The sequence below is a fragment of the Salmo salar genome, chromosome 01 (assembly GCF_965601325.2).
Source record: "Salmo salar chromosome 01, fSalSal1, whole genome shotgun sequence".
Lineage (NCBI taxonomy): Eukaryota > Metazoa > Chordata > Actinopteri > Salmoniformes > Salmonidae > Salmo > Salmo salar.
In genome coordinates this window covers 65271643-65286548 of record NC_138291.1, presented here as the reverse complement: position 1 = coordinate 65286548, position 14906 = coordinate 65271643, and the positions used below count along the sequence as shown (strand labels likewise).

At 41.3% G+C, this 14906-nt stretch overlaps 1 protein-coding gene across 3 annotated transcripts in view; it reads left to right on the top strand.

Moving 5' to 3' along the window:
• LOC106607187 (cGMP-dependent protein kinase 1) overlaps positions 1-14906 on the top strand; it is a 193902-nt gene that overhangs the window by 145828 nt on the left and 33168 nt on the right. For all 3 annotated transcript variants that reach the window (XM_014203919.3, XM_014203895.3, XM_014203887.3), the window contains exons 4-6: positions 3034-3139; positions 9176-9239; positions 14234-14311. In XM_014203919.3, coding sequence (XP_014059394.2) covers positions 3034-3139; positions 9176-9239; positions 14234-14311 — 248 coding nt within the window. The remainder of the gene's footprint in view (positions 1-3033; positions 3140-9175; positions 9240-14233; positions 14312-14906) is intronic.

Below are 14906 nucleotides of genomic sequence, written 5' to 3'. Positions count from 1 at the left end.
GATTACTCACAGACTGAGGTGATCACAATCAACAGCTCAATCGATCAATAGCTTTAAATATTAGTGTTGGCTGGACGGGAGAGGAGGGCTGCATAGTAATGGCAGGGCCAGGAGAGCCCATCACACTTGGGCAGGAGAGCCTCTTCCAACTGATGGGAATTTCATGGGTTTTTACCGTGATTGATATGTCAGTGTTTCTCGTTGTTAATAGTTGGAGCACAAAGGCTCCTGAAGCAATGACCATCACTGCCAACACCCTTTTTATGTGACACAATTCCATTGAACAAAAAATATGGGTGTGAGACAGATAATGTTAGATAGTCTTATATGACTCACAGATGTCCTTTGAACAGGTGCTTTTGAGTGATGGTTGCATCACTGCACTTTTACCTGCTAGGATAATAACAAGGACCTACCCAAGAGCTAGTGGGACAGTTCAAGAAGGGGGAGGGGAAACAACTACAGACTATCAGGGCTAATCTACTACCGCTTTTGGAAAAGGGAAGTGGAGAAGAAATGTATGGGCGAGTGGAAGGATTTTGGAAGTGCAAGTATTGGACAGACAGGCAGAGCTTTTCTGTCAAGGACAAGGTAGAAGCAGAGACTGTTAATGACACCAAATTGAGGTGAGATCATACTCGGTCTGCTGTGGGAACATAAATACTGATGTGACTTGTCCTTTGTACGATGAAGACAGTAGCAGACATGATCACACCTTTTTTTGTGTTAGCAAAAGTGTTGTTCCAATTTCTATAAGGGATTATGATATCCCAGGTGTGTGTGTGTGACTGTGTGTGTGTGTGTGTGTGTGTGTGTGTGTCTGTGTACTTAGAGATCAACACACGTTTATGTGTGTGCTGATTTATGTGGGGTACTTCATATGCAGTATGCATCATGCATGTATTCTCAGTCCACTTCAATATAATTCCCTCACTACCAGACTCCCACACTTCTCAAGCCCCTTACCATTCCACCTCCTTCCCTGCCTGTTTGTCTACCCAGGGCCTGGAGTGGCTTTAATTTGCCCATGTGTTAAGCTGTCAAGCTAATGGCCAACGGCTCACAAGCATTAAGACATGAATCTACACACACTGCAGGCTAACTAGCTCCCTAAGTCTCACTGCAATTTAGTAAAGTCTCCAAATAACTCACTTTTTACCTCACTGCAATGCCCTCCAGGCCTCTCAATATCTGATTTCCCCATAACCTGTGAATTGTCCACTTACCGACGTAGCACTCTGTTGGGTCTGTGTTTATACCACCACGTCTCTCCTCTTTAATGGTTTTTGCTTTAGGGCCTAACAGGAGTGTTACTCCAAAAGCTTTTCTAGGCCTCTTCCCTGAGGCTTGGGTCTTAGAGGTCTGGAATGGCAGTCTCTAACCTAGCAATCATAGGTTGGATCCCTTTACAAAAACATGCACCCTTCTCACTGGGCACACACTGGTTGAATCAATAATTTAAATTAAATTACGTTGAACCAACGTGTAATAGACATTGAATTGATGTCTTTGCCCAGTGGGTTTCATCTGCCTTTGATTTCATGCACTAGACAGCCTGATAGCACTGGAAAGCTGAAAGCAATATTGTGACGATGTCATTTTACTAAGCTCTTTTGCTTGGCTGTGAAATCTCTATCTGCTATATTGCGTCCATTTAACCAGTGTTTCAGCTCCATGTGTGTGAGTTATCCAGGCCCAAGAGAAGTAGGTTTTTGGAATGGGACCCAGCCTCAGTGTTTTAGTTATTTAGTGCTGAAAGAAGGATGCAGTGTTTGTTGCGGTCTCCTTCCTCATTAATTGGTACAAGGGCTGCAGACAGTTTCAGACTGTTAATATAAATACTCTAACTGGGACTTAAAAGAGCCTGAATGTCTAATGACGAAATCTCTCCTGTGCTCTCCTGTGTTAGAATACACAGCTAACACTGGGCTCAAGTTTTGCTCCTGGGAGGTGTGTGGGTGTGCTCATGGGTGGGTTTATGTGTCTGTTATCTTGCCTGCCCACAAGTGTATGTTTGTCCATGAATTTGTGGTTCGTTCTCGTGTGTGTGTGTGTGTGTGTGTGTGTGTGTGTGTGTGTGTGTGTGTTTGAAAACCTACTGTATGAGATTAGGCGTGGATGATTCAGTGTCACAGTGTCACAGACAACCAAGGAGACCTGTCTTAACCAAAACAAACAAATAAAGAAAAAAACAGATAAACATGCACGGACAAGCTCAGCCCCAAAAAAGGTTTTACATTTTATTGAACCTTTATTTAACTAGGCAAGTCAGCAAATACTTATTTACAATGATGGCCTACCAAAAGGCAAAAGGCCTCCTGCGGGGACGGGGGCTGGGATTAAAAATAATTAAAAAAATAATAATAAAAAATATAGGACAAAACATACATCTCGACAAAGAGACAACATATCACTACATAAAGAGAGACCTAAGACAACAGCATAGCAAGGCAGCAACACATGACAACGTAGCATGGTAGCAACACAACATGGTAGCATCACAAAAGATGGTACAAACATTATTGGGCACAGACAACAGCACAAAGGGCAAGAAGATAGAGACAACAATACATCACGCAAAGCAGCCACAACTGTCAGTAAGAGTGTCCATGATTGAGTCTTTGAATGAAGAGATTGAGATAAAACTGTCCAGGTTGAGTGTTTGTTGCAGCTCGTTCCAGTCATTACCTGCAGCAAACTTAAAAGATGAGCGACCCAGGGATGTTTGTGCTTTTGGGACCTTTAACAGAATTGGATACATTGGAATGGATCCATTCATCATTGATGAACGTCATGCTAATGATTCTCCAGTTATACTATGGAGCCTTTCTGCTGTGGGGTTCTTAGGGGATAGCCTGGGCTGGTTAAGGGTCTGACAGTAGATTCTCTTTCTCTCCTCATCTCTCCAAAACTCACCCATGTTGTCCAAGTAGATACCTGGTTAATAATTATAACTCATTGTATTGTGAAAATGCCCTGCTATCCATCTTTCTCCCTGGCTATTCTAATCACTCCTCTCTTCTCCCTCTCCAGCTCTCACCAATGTGAAGTTATGGGCCATCGACCGACAATGCTTTCAGACTATTATGATGAGGACGGGCCTAATCAAGCACACTGAATACATGGAGTTTTTAAAAAGGTGAGGAACAGAAAGACTATGCTTCTAGATACTACTACAGTACAAGGGTTGGCTATATTGTAGTGATTTACCATTGAAATCCCACGCAAAGTAAGTAAGCACCCACCGTACCGGAAAAAATAGACATCCCTTCTTCCTGCTCTCTTTCTTCTCTCCATCTGTTGTTGACATTAGCATAGAGTTTGCAGAGGAAAGGAGCTGAATATGGGGAAGCCTATTATCATATTAAAGGCAGATAGAATTATACTGTTGCACCCACACACAGCGTGGAATAAAACAAGTCCTCTTCAAAAGATGGAGGGAGAAGAGAGTGTTATATACATCATACAGGAGGTATGAGATGCCTTGGAAGTGTACTGCCTTCACCGCTTTCCCTCTATGTCCCTCTGTCTGTTCCTCTGTCTGTCCCTCTGATTGTCCCCCTGTTCTGTCTTTTACTATCTGACATCTTTCTTTCTTTCTTTCGCTCTGCTTTTGATTTGATATTTTATGAAAATGGAATGACATCACATTTCCTTTCGATGTGTTTTATTCATGAGGAGTTAATCTGTTTCCCGTAGTTCAAATGTGTTATTGCATAAATATTTTTAATCCATTGAGAGGTTCTCAGAAATACCCTGCAGGGCCCACTACCACTCAGAGGTTTACAGATTTTATTTACTCAGAACAAAGGCTTCATGAATCACACAGTATTCTCTCTCACTCGCTCCTGTCTGAGTTCTAGTGGCAGCCAGGTGAAAGTGAAAGCAGGAAAACAGTCAGCCTTTCACTGTAAAAGGAGATGCCCTCAATAGGTGACATTGCAAGGGCAGCCAAGGAAGGTAGAGAGCCTCCTCAGCTCTTTCTATACTGCCATCATAATGGAGATATACTGTAGTGTACTGTACCAGAGATACCTTTCTGACCAGATAAAGTAGTTTGGAGGTATATTTTGTTCTCAATCTAAAGTCATTTTTGAGACTGAGACTGAGTGGACCGTGTATCATGGCAGGTAGGGCAGGTGTGTGTTTGAAGCAGATATTTCTGAAAGCAGGATTGATAGGTCAACAAGCTAACTTTCATACATGTTCAGATACAAATCCATATTTCTTGGTTCAAAATGAGAGTTAAACTTACAGCTGGTTCTTTATTACGGACTTCCTACTTTTCTTGTAATTATTGTTGAAGTTAGCTTGCTATGTTATTGATCTTTATACCCCGGGAGGGCAAGTGATTTTGTAATTGTTGTAGTTCACTCTATGGATTTTAGATCCCAACAAGCTCTGCTTGTAGACAGTTCAGCTAATAAAATATTATTAAAGAGCAGTCATGAGTCAACCTTTATGCATTTTTTTTATCTGCTATGAAATTAGACATTCGTCCTCCCTGGAAATAAAAGAGGGATATTAATTTAAAACTTCTGCTAGGAGAGGGATAGAAAGAGGGGGAGTGTGTGTGTGTGTGTGTGTGTGTGTGTCTCTGTGTGTGTTATCTGGAAGGTATTTTTCTTAGCTCTGTTTAATTACACTCTGGAGCTTAGGAGAAACCGAGACCCTAGCCAATCCCCCTGCTTTCATGAGCTGTGTTGCCTGCAAAGTGTCACTTGGATGGCAAGAGAGCTATTGCTGATCCCCTATCTCACCAGGAACAGCTTTTAGATAGTCCAGGCGCCTACAGCTATAAGAGTTGAGATAGCTAAGAATGTGAAATGATTGATCATGTTAAAGTTTTTTTAGATAGACTGCGGTGATGTGTAGCTCTGGGCCTGGTTTCCCAAAAGCATCTTAAGGCTAAGTTCAACATGAAATCCTTTGTAGGAGCATCATTAAATGTCTGAGCTGTTTCCCAAAACCATTGTTACTAAAGTTGCACCTGAAAGCGTTCATAATTTAAAGAGATTATTTCTGTCCCCGAAAATAGCATACTACAGATGTAGGATCTTAATTTGGGCCAGTTTGCTACAGCAGGAAAATAATCCTCCAGCAGCAGGAAAACAATCCTCCAGCAACAGGAAATGTGAAATTATTATATGGATTATAATTAATAGACATTTTGGGGGGGGGAGGTTATACTTCTTTTGTTAGTGCAAATCAAGTCTGACCTTTTAAAGTGGAAATTACAGACTTTAGAAGCCTTTTTGTAACCCTTGAATACATTACAAGTTTGCATTTCCTGCTGTACAGCAAAATTCTCAGCAACAAAAAGTTATCAAATTAAGATCCGACATCTATAAGTCACATACAGTATGTGCACCACGACATTGCTCTCTCTCTCACTCTGATGTGTATGCATCTTGCTAACTGTCACTCAAATGGTAAGGGGCTGAAGCTCATTGGCTAGAACTCAAATTGCAAGGGGGCTGGCCCGGCACAGCTTCCAGAAAAACAGTTGCTTTCAAACTAGGGATTTCGTGACTATTTGAGGTAAGACAGTAATTCTGCTAATAGATTATATGCATGTATGACCTACACATTGTCATATCCAGCCCAAAGTGGGAGGTTTTAAAAATTCTTAGTAGTCGCCAAAGTTCCAGAGCATATCTTTAACGACTGACTCATAGAACAGCTAAATGAGTCGTCAGATAATTTTTTCCCCTTCCACATCACTTAACACACAGACGATCTCTGCTAAACTTAATATCAACATGTGTATCAGTCTCTCTGAAACATCAGAACAATGTTTGCAATGTGTTTATAATTGTTACAAATAAACAAAGGATAAAAATATGTTTCGAGTTATACCTGAGATCACTGCATTTAAATATAAATTCAGTATAGGCAACATCCCGGTAAGCAAAATAGGTATAAAATAGATATTTTCTGGACGTTGAAATCAGGTTCATTTTCAGTTCTGAATTAAAGTTGAAAAGACATAATTTACAGATGTTAAAAATATATGTATTTTTTTGGTAATTGATTCTATGGCCAAATTTCAACCGCACATACATTCTCAATTAAGCATTAATATATTTTTTATCCATTTAATATAGGAAAGAGGAGCCAACTGAAGATTGCAGCATATGCTATGTATTATTACTCCCATCTGTCACACAAGCAACTTATGTTAGCTTTTTCAAAAGCTTTTAAAACTAGCAGCAATGATATTCAAAGTAGTCCAATTATCATGACTCAGGATATGACCCAGATGCAGACACAAGAGGTGGACAGTTTGGTTCTCAGAATATTTATTATAACAAAGGAGCAGGCAAAGGGCAGGTCGAGGGCAAGCAATGGTTCGTAATCCAAGGCAGAGTCAATCAGGGACAGAATGGCAGACAGGCTCAGGACAGGCAGAAATGTCAGAACCGGGAAGACTAGAAAACAAAAACTTGGGAACAGGAGAAACAGGAAACATGCTGGTAAGACCTGACAAAATAAGACGAACTGGCAACAGACAAACAGAAAACGCAGGTATAAATACACAGGGGATAATGGGGAAAGTAAAAGACACCTGGTGGGAGGTGATGACAATCACAAGACAGGTGAAACAGATCAGGGTGTGACACTAATCAACAAGATAAACCAACAGACCACTTCAACTACAATAACATTCTCAGTAACAGTTGCATATACCTTTTTTCTTGCTATTACCTTGATATGTTGTTGTTGATCTAACTTAGTTCAATGCACTGACTGTAAGTCTCTCTGGATAAGAGTGTCTGCTGAAAGACCAAAATGTAAATTTGAAAAAACAAACATTTGCAAAATATGCTGGGTATTATTCTAATGAGCTCCGTCCCTCAAAAGGTACAAATTCGAACAAAATTTGATCGGACTAAAAATCTAAAAAATCTAAAAATCTATGTCCGTGGATGTTGAAATCAAGGCTGATCCAGACCACATAAAAAAAAAGACAGCCGGTCCGGACAGGACCAAAAAAAGACGTCCAAAAGATATCTGCTTTGGTCCGTGCTTAGTGAAATAGGCCTATATAGTTAAATCATATTGAAATTAATTTCATGTTCAATCAATTAAATTACATTTTGTCAATTGTGGGCTACTTTCTATAATTTTTGCCTCAAAGTATTTCATTATGTGTAACAACATGTGTGCAATGATGTGCCAAGCCGCCTCAATATTTGTAGCCATACAGGTGATAAATGCTATCTCTCTAGGAGCTGATCCGTCGGCAGTTTTGTGGAATAATTCTAATATAAAGGTAAGGTCAGAGAACAGCGCTGCCTTTCTTTTGATCCTATCAGTATCGACCCATTCTCCAATGACGCAATTACCAAACGTTCTCAATGGTTGGTGTTTTGGGAATTTGCATTGTTAACACTCATAAGCTTAAAGTAATTGCCCAGTGTTTCCAGATTTCTATGAAATATGACCTGTAATTACTTACAATATGAGTGAAATAGTTTTCCTTCAAAAAAGAATAATATTAAAGGTGCACTATGCAGAAATTGCTCTGCCATTTCCTGGTTTCTAAAATTCTAATAGTTCACCTAATTTCAGTTTATGTGACAAAACAAGCAAGTACAGTGTGGAGAATCATTTTAGCATCTAAACTGCTGTGAAATATATTTTCCATAACCCAAAATATTGTATTTTCAGCTGTTTGAAGCTGGTGTACAAAATGAAAGTTAAAGACGTAAAAACTAAACTTGAGCGGGAAGCATAGTAATAGCACCAATAGAACAGATCTACCGCTTCTTAGACTTGCTTTCAATGAGAATGACAGATCTATAACTCACATTTCTATGTGAATTTGATCAGGTCGCCCAAAAAGTTACATATTGCAGCTTTACGTATGTTAAAAAACAGCTTCTCTGTGTTGGAATGGTGTGGGCGTACCCCAACTACAGAATGGTGTGGGCGTATATCGGTCATAAAAAATGGCCAGCCCATCCTTCTTTAGACCGCTGATAGGCCAGCCCATCCTCCTCAGGGAGATGACATCATGTTCTATGAGGAAATAGCAAGCATTTTTGAAACAGACTGTTTGAGAAACAAATTTGTGTGTTTTTTTGTTGTTGCTTTGGCTACAAATATGAGTATAGGACGAGTCAATAACATTATATGGATTTGAGTTAACAGAATATGAACTTTTAAAAGTGAGATTTTCACTGGGCAGTTACTTTAAGTGCCATCACTATCGGCAAACCTGGCCCTGGCGTGTCGGCTGCTTTTCATCATTGCCATTCAATTAGAGATTGATTACACCTCGGTAACCCATATATCCATCCAAGAAATTACCTTAATTTATCAATTAAGGGCCGGGAGGAGTGAAAATCAGCACCACTCAAGATCAGACGGTTCACATTCACATCTAAGAAGACTGGAGGCTAAGCTATGGGCATGTACATCTTCACATACACACCATCCTATTCCACTGTAACAGTTTTTAACCTAACATGCAAAGAACATGATAGAATTAAACATTTTATTACAACCCAATTAAGTTGTTAGATACAGAACTATCCATAACACATGCTTTTTGTTTGCGCTGACTGTTTCATGGCTCTGTCACGTAGTAATGAACCATCTGACCAGCCATTTTCTGGCCGGGGTCCATGGAGGAAATTCAGCACCATGAGTCTGTGCTGAGGCGAGATGGTTCAGATTACTGTAATAAAGCATGGGAAATGAGAGGGAGGGGAAGATGGAGAAACAGAGAGATGATATCGGGAGATAAAGGCCTTTGTTCCGATGCCTGGGTTATTTGCTTTCTCCTCTGATAAGCATTGGTCCATTTTCTTTAGTCCATGTCGATAACGAGCAAATAGGATTCAGAGGACTGCCAGGAAACGCACAGAACAAACATCCTTTTCAACGTCAGTCAGTCTGTGTGTGTGCATGTATATACTGTACATATTGAATACAACTGTATTTATATAAAGTTTATTTCTGGAATATACATTATCCAAAATTATGTAAACTGAGAGAGCGTGATGAACAGAAACTCTATTCAGGTTAACCTATTGACTGTAGCTGCCGATACATCATTACATTCAGATCAATGTGTCTATTAGCGTCAACACCCTGTAATATCCAAGACATTGTGAATCTCTATTCTTCCTTCTACACTGACTTTCTGTCTATTTTCTTCCTGCAGCGTTCCAACGTTTCATGAACTTCCGGAGGAGATTCTAAGCAAGCTAGCTGATGTCCTTGAAGAGGTAGGTCCTCTGTTGAAAGACTGTGATGTACACAAAGGTGTTTGCCAAGGCTACACATTTCTATGGAGACAACAGTGTGTTACTTGAATGGAGAATAAATAACTATAGTTGGGGAGGATGTTCTCACTATGCTGGAGGCAGGTTTGAGAGTTCTGAACAACTAGGTATTCTGGATGCATGATATGATGTTGATATACTGCATACGATAAAATGTACTTTATTGTCCATTTACATGGAAAATCCTTCTGTGATGTCAACATACAAATACCAAACACAATACAATATATTACATGCAGTACGGAAAACTGGAAAGTTAGTACACAAGTCACACATTTACATTTCCACATATTCAGTCTCTGCAGCCTATTATCCGACCATGTATTGGGCCTGCATCTGTCCTATGTCCCACTGTTCAGCAGCCCGATGGCTGATGTGATGAAACTTGCCTTGCTCCTACCCTTACTGAACAATCTCCTTCCAGAGGGCAGCAGCTGAAAACATTGGGCAAGATTGTGTGTGGGGTCCTCTATGATGCGTTTGGCCTTGTCCCTTGCCTGTTTATCATAGAGGCACAGAAGCCCCCTGCACTGCAGCCCGCAGAGCTTGGACCCCAGGTTCACAGTCCGCCCGAGGATATCCTTATTAGCCACTGACAGCCCACAGTAGCAGACCAGGAAACAGAACGTCAGCACACTCTCTATATGGCAGGTGTAGTAGTTGGAGAGTATCTGGGTGTTGACATTCAGTTGTCTCAGTCTGTGCAGGAGTTAGAGTCGTTGTTGGCATATTTTATTGATGTTGTGAGTGTTGGCATTAAAAGAGAGTGTGCTGTCCATAATGGTTCCCAGGTACTTAAAACTCCCCACTCTCTATGGCTGTTCACCCCCCAGGACTAGGTGGCTCACTGGGTCTGCCTTCCTCCAGAAGTCAATCAGCAGATATTTTGTTTTGTTAATGTTGAGTATGAGGTAGATGTTATTTCACCAGTCATGAACCCTGTTTACTTCTGTTTGAAAATACAGTGTGTCAGGGCCTCCCGATTGGCGCAGAGGTCTAAGGCACTGCATTGCAGTGCATGAGGTGTCACTACAGACCCATGAGGCGGTGCACAATTGGCCCAGCATCATCTGGGTTAGAGGAGGGTTTGGGATTTCCTTGTCCCATCGCGCTCTAACAACTCTTTGTGGCAGGCCGGGCGCCTGCAAGCTGACACATTGGTGCGGCTGGCTTCTGGGTTAAGCGAGCAGTGTGTCAAGAAGCAGTGCGGCTTGGCGGGGTCGTGTTTCGGAGAACGCATGACTCTCGACCTTCGCCTCTCCTGAGTCCATAGGGGAGTTGCAGCGATGGGACAAGACTGTAACTACCAATTGGATATAATGAAATTGGGGAGAAAAAAGGGGTAAAAGTACACCCCAAAAATATGCATTGTGTCATAACACGGCACTAGTCATATCAACCCGCCCACTGCCTAATGCTGCCTCTCAGGGACCTTGTTGCATTATTCTCTTTGCACTATTCACGGTACTACTGGACTCTGATATTGCTTTGCAAAGTCTGATTGAGTACATTATTCAGTTGTACATGTCTACCTCGGTAACCTCATTGCTGATATCCCTGTATTTCAGTTGCATGCCTCCTTGCACATTCAATTTGCCCATTTGTACTTGCCATTTGCCTTCATTGCACATGTATACATCCCACTTAATAATATACATTGTACTTAATTGTTTCTCTGGTAAATGTTTTGTACTCTTTTATATGCACTTCTGGTCTAATGCTAACTGCATTTTGTTGTACTGTACTTGTACTTGTTCAATGACAATAACGTTTAATCTAATCTAATAATGCAACAACACATACAAATGAAATGGAATTCAAATTCTTGAAGGAGTCATTTAAATTCTTGAAGGATTCTCATTGTTCAAATACTTCAGATCATCACTTCTTCGTCAGAGTGATTTTTATACCTGTTCTCTGGCTTTATCTGTATTGCTCATATTATCACAAACAAATTACTAGGGTAGTGAAATGATGACAGCTTCAGCTGTAAGCTAGCAAGGAAAGCAACCGGTATCTTCTTGCATTGTAAAGTGTTCTAGCCTGTAATGGAGATTGTTTTGCAAACAGTAATTAACAGCTGCAACATTTCAACATGCCGTGTTGTGTTATTCAAGTGTGTTAACTTCTGTGCAGCATGAGTGGTGAGCTAACATGATGCAGCCCAGACTCCCAGTGAGTGAAGTGGGGCAGGCATGGTGCTCTCGTGCTATAAGGGGACATCAGATGCGCTGATAGGCAGACTTGATCCTCTCTCAATCAGTAGATAACGTGAGACACATTTTATAGAAGTTCCGAAAGTTAAAAAAAATACTAGTACCGAACTGTTTTTCATGTTCTAGTATAAAAAAAGTACCAAAGTGTTGGTATATCATGCAACGCTAGTTCATTTTAGCTATAATCTTTTGGTAACACTTTATTTGGATAGTCCATCTGTAGATGCTTTAGTAGCATTTCAACTAACTATCTACTAACTCTAGCTCTAACCTTAACCCTTTTCCTAACCCTAAACTTAATCCTTACTCTAGCACTAACCCTAACCTTAACCCTTACCATAACCCTTATTCTAAACCTGACCCTAACTCTAAACGTAACCTTAGTAAGCAGTTACTTATCAACAGATCATTTGTTGATAGTATGACCATCTGTAGAGCATCTGTGAGCAAACTTTTTTAGCATGCTATTCCTAGTAAAAATACTTTAAAGTACTATCTGTACTTTACTTTACTATGTATATTTTGGACAACTTTTACTTTTACTTCACTACCTTCCTAAAGAAAATAATGTACTTTTTACTCCATACATTTTACCTGACACCCAAAAGTACTCGTTACCTTTTGAGTACGTAGCGGGACGAAAAAATGGTCCAATTCACACACTTATCAAGAGAACATCCCTGGTCATCTCTACTGCCTCTGATCTGGCGGAATCACTAAACACAATTTCTGTAAATTGCCTGCCATGCCATAGAAAAAAGAGAACCATTCTGACTACAGTGGTAAAATAAAACAATGGGCTAAAAAATAACAGTCTGTCTGTCTGTCTGTCTGTCTGTCTGTCTGTCTGTCTGTCTGTCTGTCTGTCTGTCTGTCTGTCTGTCTGTCTGTCTGTCTGTCTGTCTGTCTGTCTGTCTGTCTGTCTGTCTGTCTGTCTGTCTGTCTGTCTGTCTGTCTCGTTCCACTCTGACTCCCTCATATAGATAACATACAGAATCACTGCCATAAAATAGTAGAATTTGAAAGAGGAAATACACAGCGGTATTGTATATTATGTGACTGAGGAAAATGTTCAGTCTCCTGAGGGGGAATAGGTTTTGTCATGCCCTCTTCACGACTGTCTTGGTGTGCTTGGACCATGTTAGTTTGTTGGTGATGTGGACACCAAGGAACATGAAGCTCTCAACCTGCTCCACTACAGCCCTGTCAAAGAGAATGGGGGCGTGCTCAGTCCTCCATTTCCTGTAGTCCACAATCATCTCCTTTGTCTTGATTACATTGAGGGAGAGGTTGTTGTCCTGGCACCACACGGCTAGGTCTCTGACGTACTCCCGATAGGCTGTCTAGTCATTGTCGGTGATCAGGCCCACCACTGTTGTGTCATCTGCAAACTTATCGATGGTGTTGGAGTCGTGCCTGGCTGTGTGTGAACGGGGAGCACAGGGGGGACTGAGCATGCCAGAGGGGACTGAGCACACACCCCTGAGGGGTCCCTGTGTTGAGGATCAGCGTGGTGGATGTGTTGTTACCTACCCTTACCACCTGGGGAAGGCACGTCATGAAGTCCAGGATCCATTTGCAGAGGGAGGTGTTTAGTCCCAGGGTCCTTAGCTTACTGATGAGCTTTGAGGGCACTATGGTGTTGAGCTGTAGTCAATGAATAGCATTCTCACGTAGGTGTTCCTTTTTTTTTGTCCTGGTGGGAAAGGGCAGTGTGGAGTGCAATAGAGATTGCATCATCTGTGGATCTGTTAGGGCGGAATGCAAATTGGAGTGGGTCTAGGGTATCTAGTTTAATGGTGTTGATGTGAGCCATGACCAGCATTTCAAAGCACGTCATGGCTACAGATGTGAGTGCTATGGGTCGGTAGACATTTAGGCAGGGAATAGTGCCCCCCAATGTTCTTCCAACATTGGGGGGCACTAAAACTAAAGGAGAATTTACCTAAATTGGTCGAGACCAATTTAAGAGTTAGCCAACCCTGCAAGCGGGTTTGGTAGCTCATTATTTTATACTTTAGCAACGAAGTTAGGTAAGTTGGAAGCTTGTGTAGTAGAGCTTTGTACACAAAAAGGGAGTAATGAAGTTATCTATGGGACTTCCATGAGGACCAGCCAACCTTTTGATGCAGTGATGAGTATTAAAACTGTCACCTGTGATATAGCGAAGGGCGCTATGATAGACGGCATCTAATGTTTTAAGAGTAGTGGCTGTTGCAATCTGGTAAATGGTGTCACCATAGTCAAGGACTGGCAGGAAAGTTGACTGTACAATCTGCTTCCTGCTATTTCTAAGAAAGAAGCCCACTTTAAGTTTTTGCTTTTTAACTAGCACATCCGTATGTTTCTTAAACATTAAATCTTTGTCAATCCAAATGCCCAGATATTTATAGGCTGGAACCCGATCGATGGGAGAACCATCCAATTAATAAATATATAGTCCATCTGAAACATTTTGGTGAGAATTAGAGAACAATGTATTTAGTGTTGCCCGCAAGTACAAGTTTTAAACCAACCTAGACTTTCTGTAAGGCAACAAGGTCAGATTGAAGCTCTAACATAACTAAGATCCAATCCAGAGGAAAAACATTTTCCCCAAGGCAAGGTGTCCAGAGTCTCACCCATGGGGCGATAGGGTGTATTAGACAGAGGGAGTTGAGAGAGGTGTCTCGGTGACTCATCCTTCTCATTTCTCTTCCCCTCTCGCCTCTTTTATTACAGACACACTATGAGGATGGAGAGTACATCATCAGACAGGGAGCCACAGGAGACACCTTCTTTATCATCAGTAAGGGAATGGTGAGACCATCATCATCCTCATTGTTATCATTGTCATTATTATTAAGACCATCTTTCATGAAAAACATGGATTGTCACTGCTACGATCATCATCATCATTAACATAATTAGAAAGCAAATCATCAGACACCGTCATATTGATCAACCAGTCAGGTGTTGTGTGGTCTGGTGCAGTACTGAAAGTGGTTAGAGATGGTGGTAGAGATCCAGAGCTCTCAGCAAGACATGTCACCTTCTGTCCCAGCCAAGGAACCAAATAAGGTCAACAACTCACCCTATTCAAATTATCAAGATGTACTGTATCTGTCTCAACTAGTAGAACAAACATCTCTCTCTCTCTCTCTCTCTCTCTCTCTCTCTCTCTCTCTCTCTCTCTCTCTCTCTCTCTCTCTCTCTCTCTCTCTCTCTCTCTCTCTCTCTCTCTCTCTCTCTCTCTCTCTCTCTCTCTCTCTCTCTCTCTCTCTCTCTCTCTCTCTCTCTCTCTCTCTCTCTCTCTCTCTCTCTCTCTCTCTCTCTCTCTCTCTCTCTCTCTCTCTCTCTCTCTCTCTCTCTCTCTCTCTCTCTCCCCCATTATCCTTCCCTGTCCACATTCGTC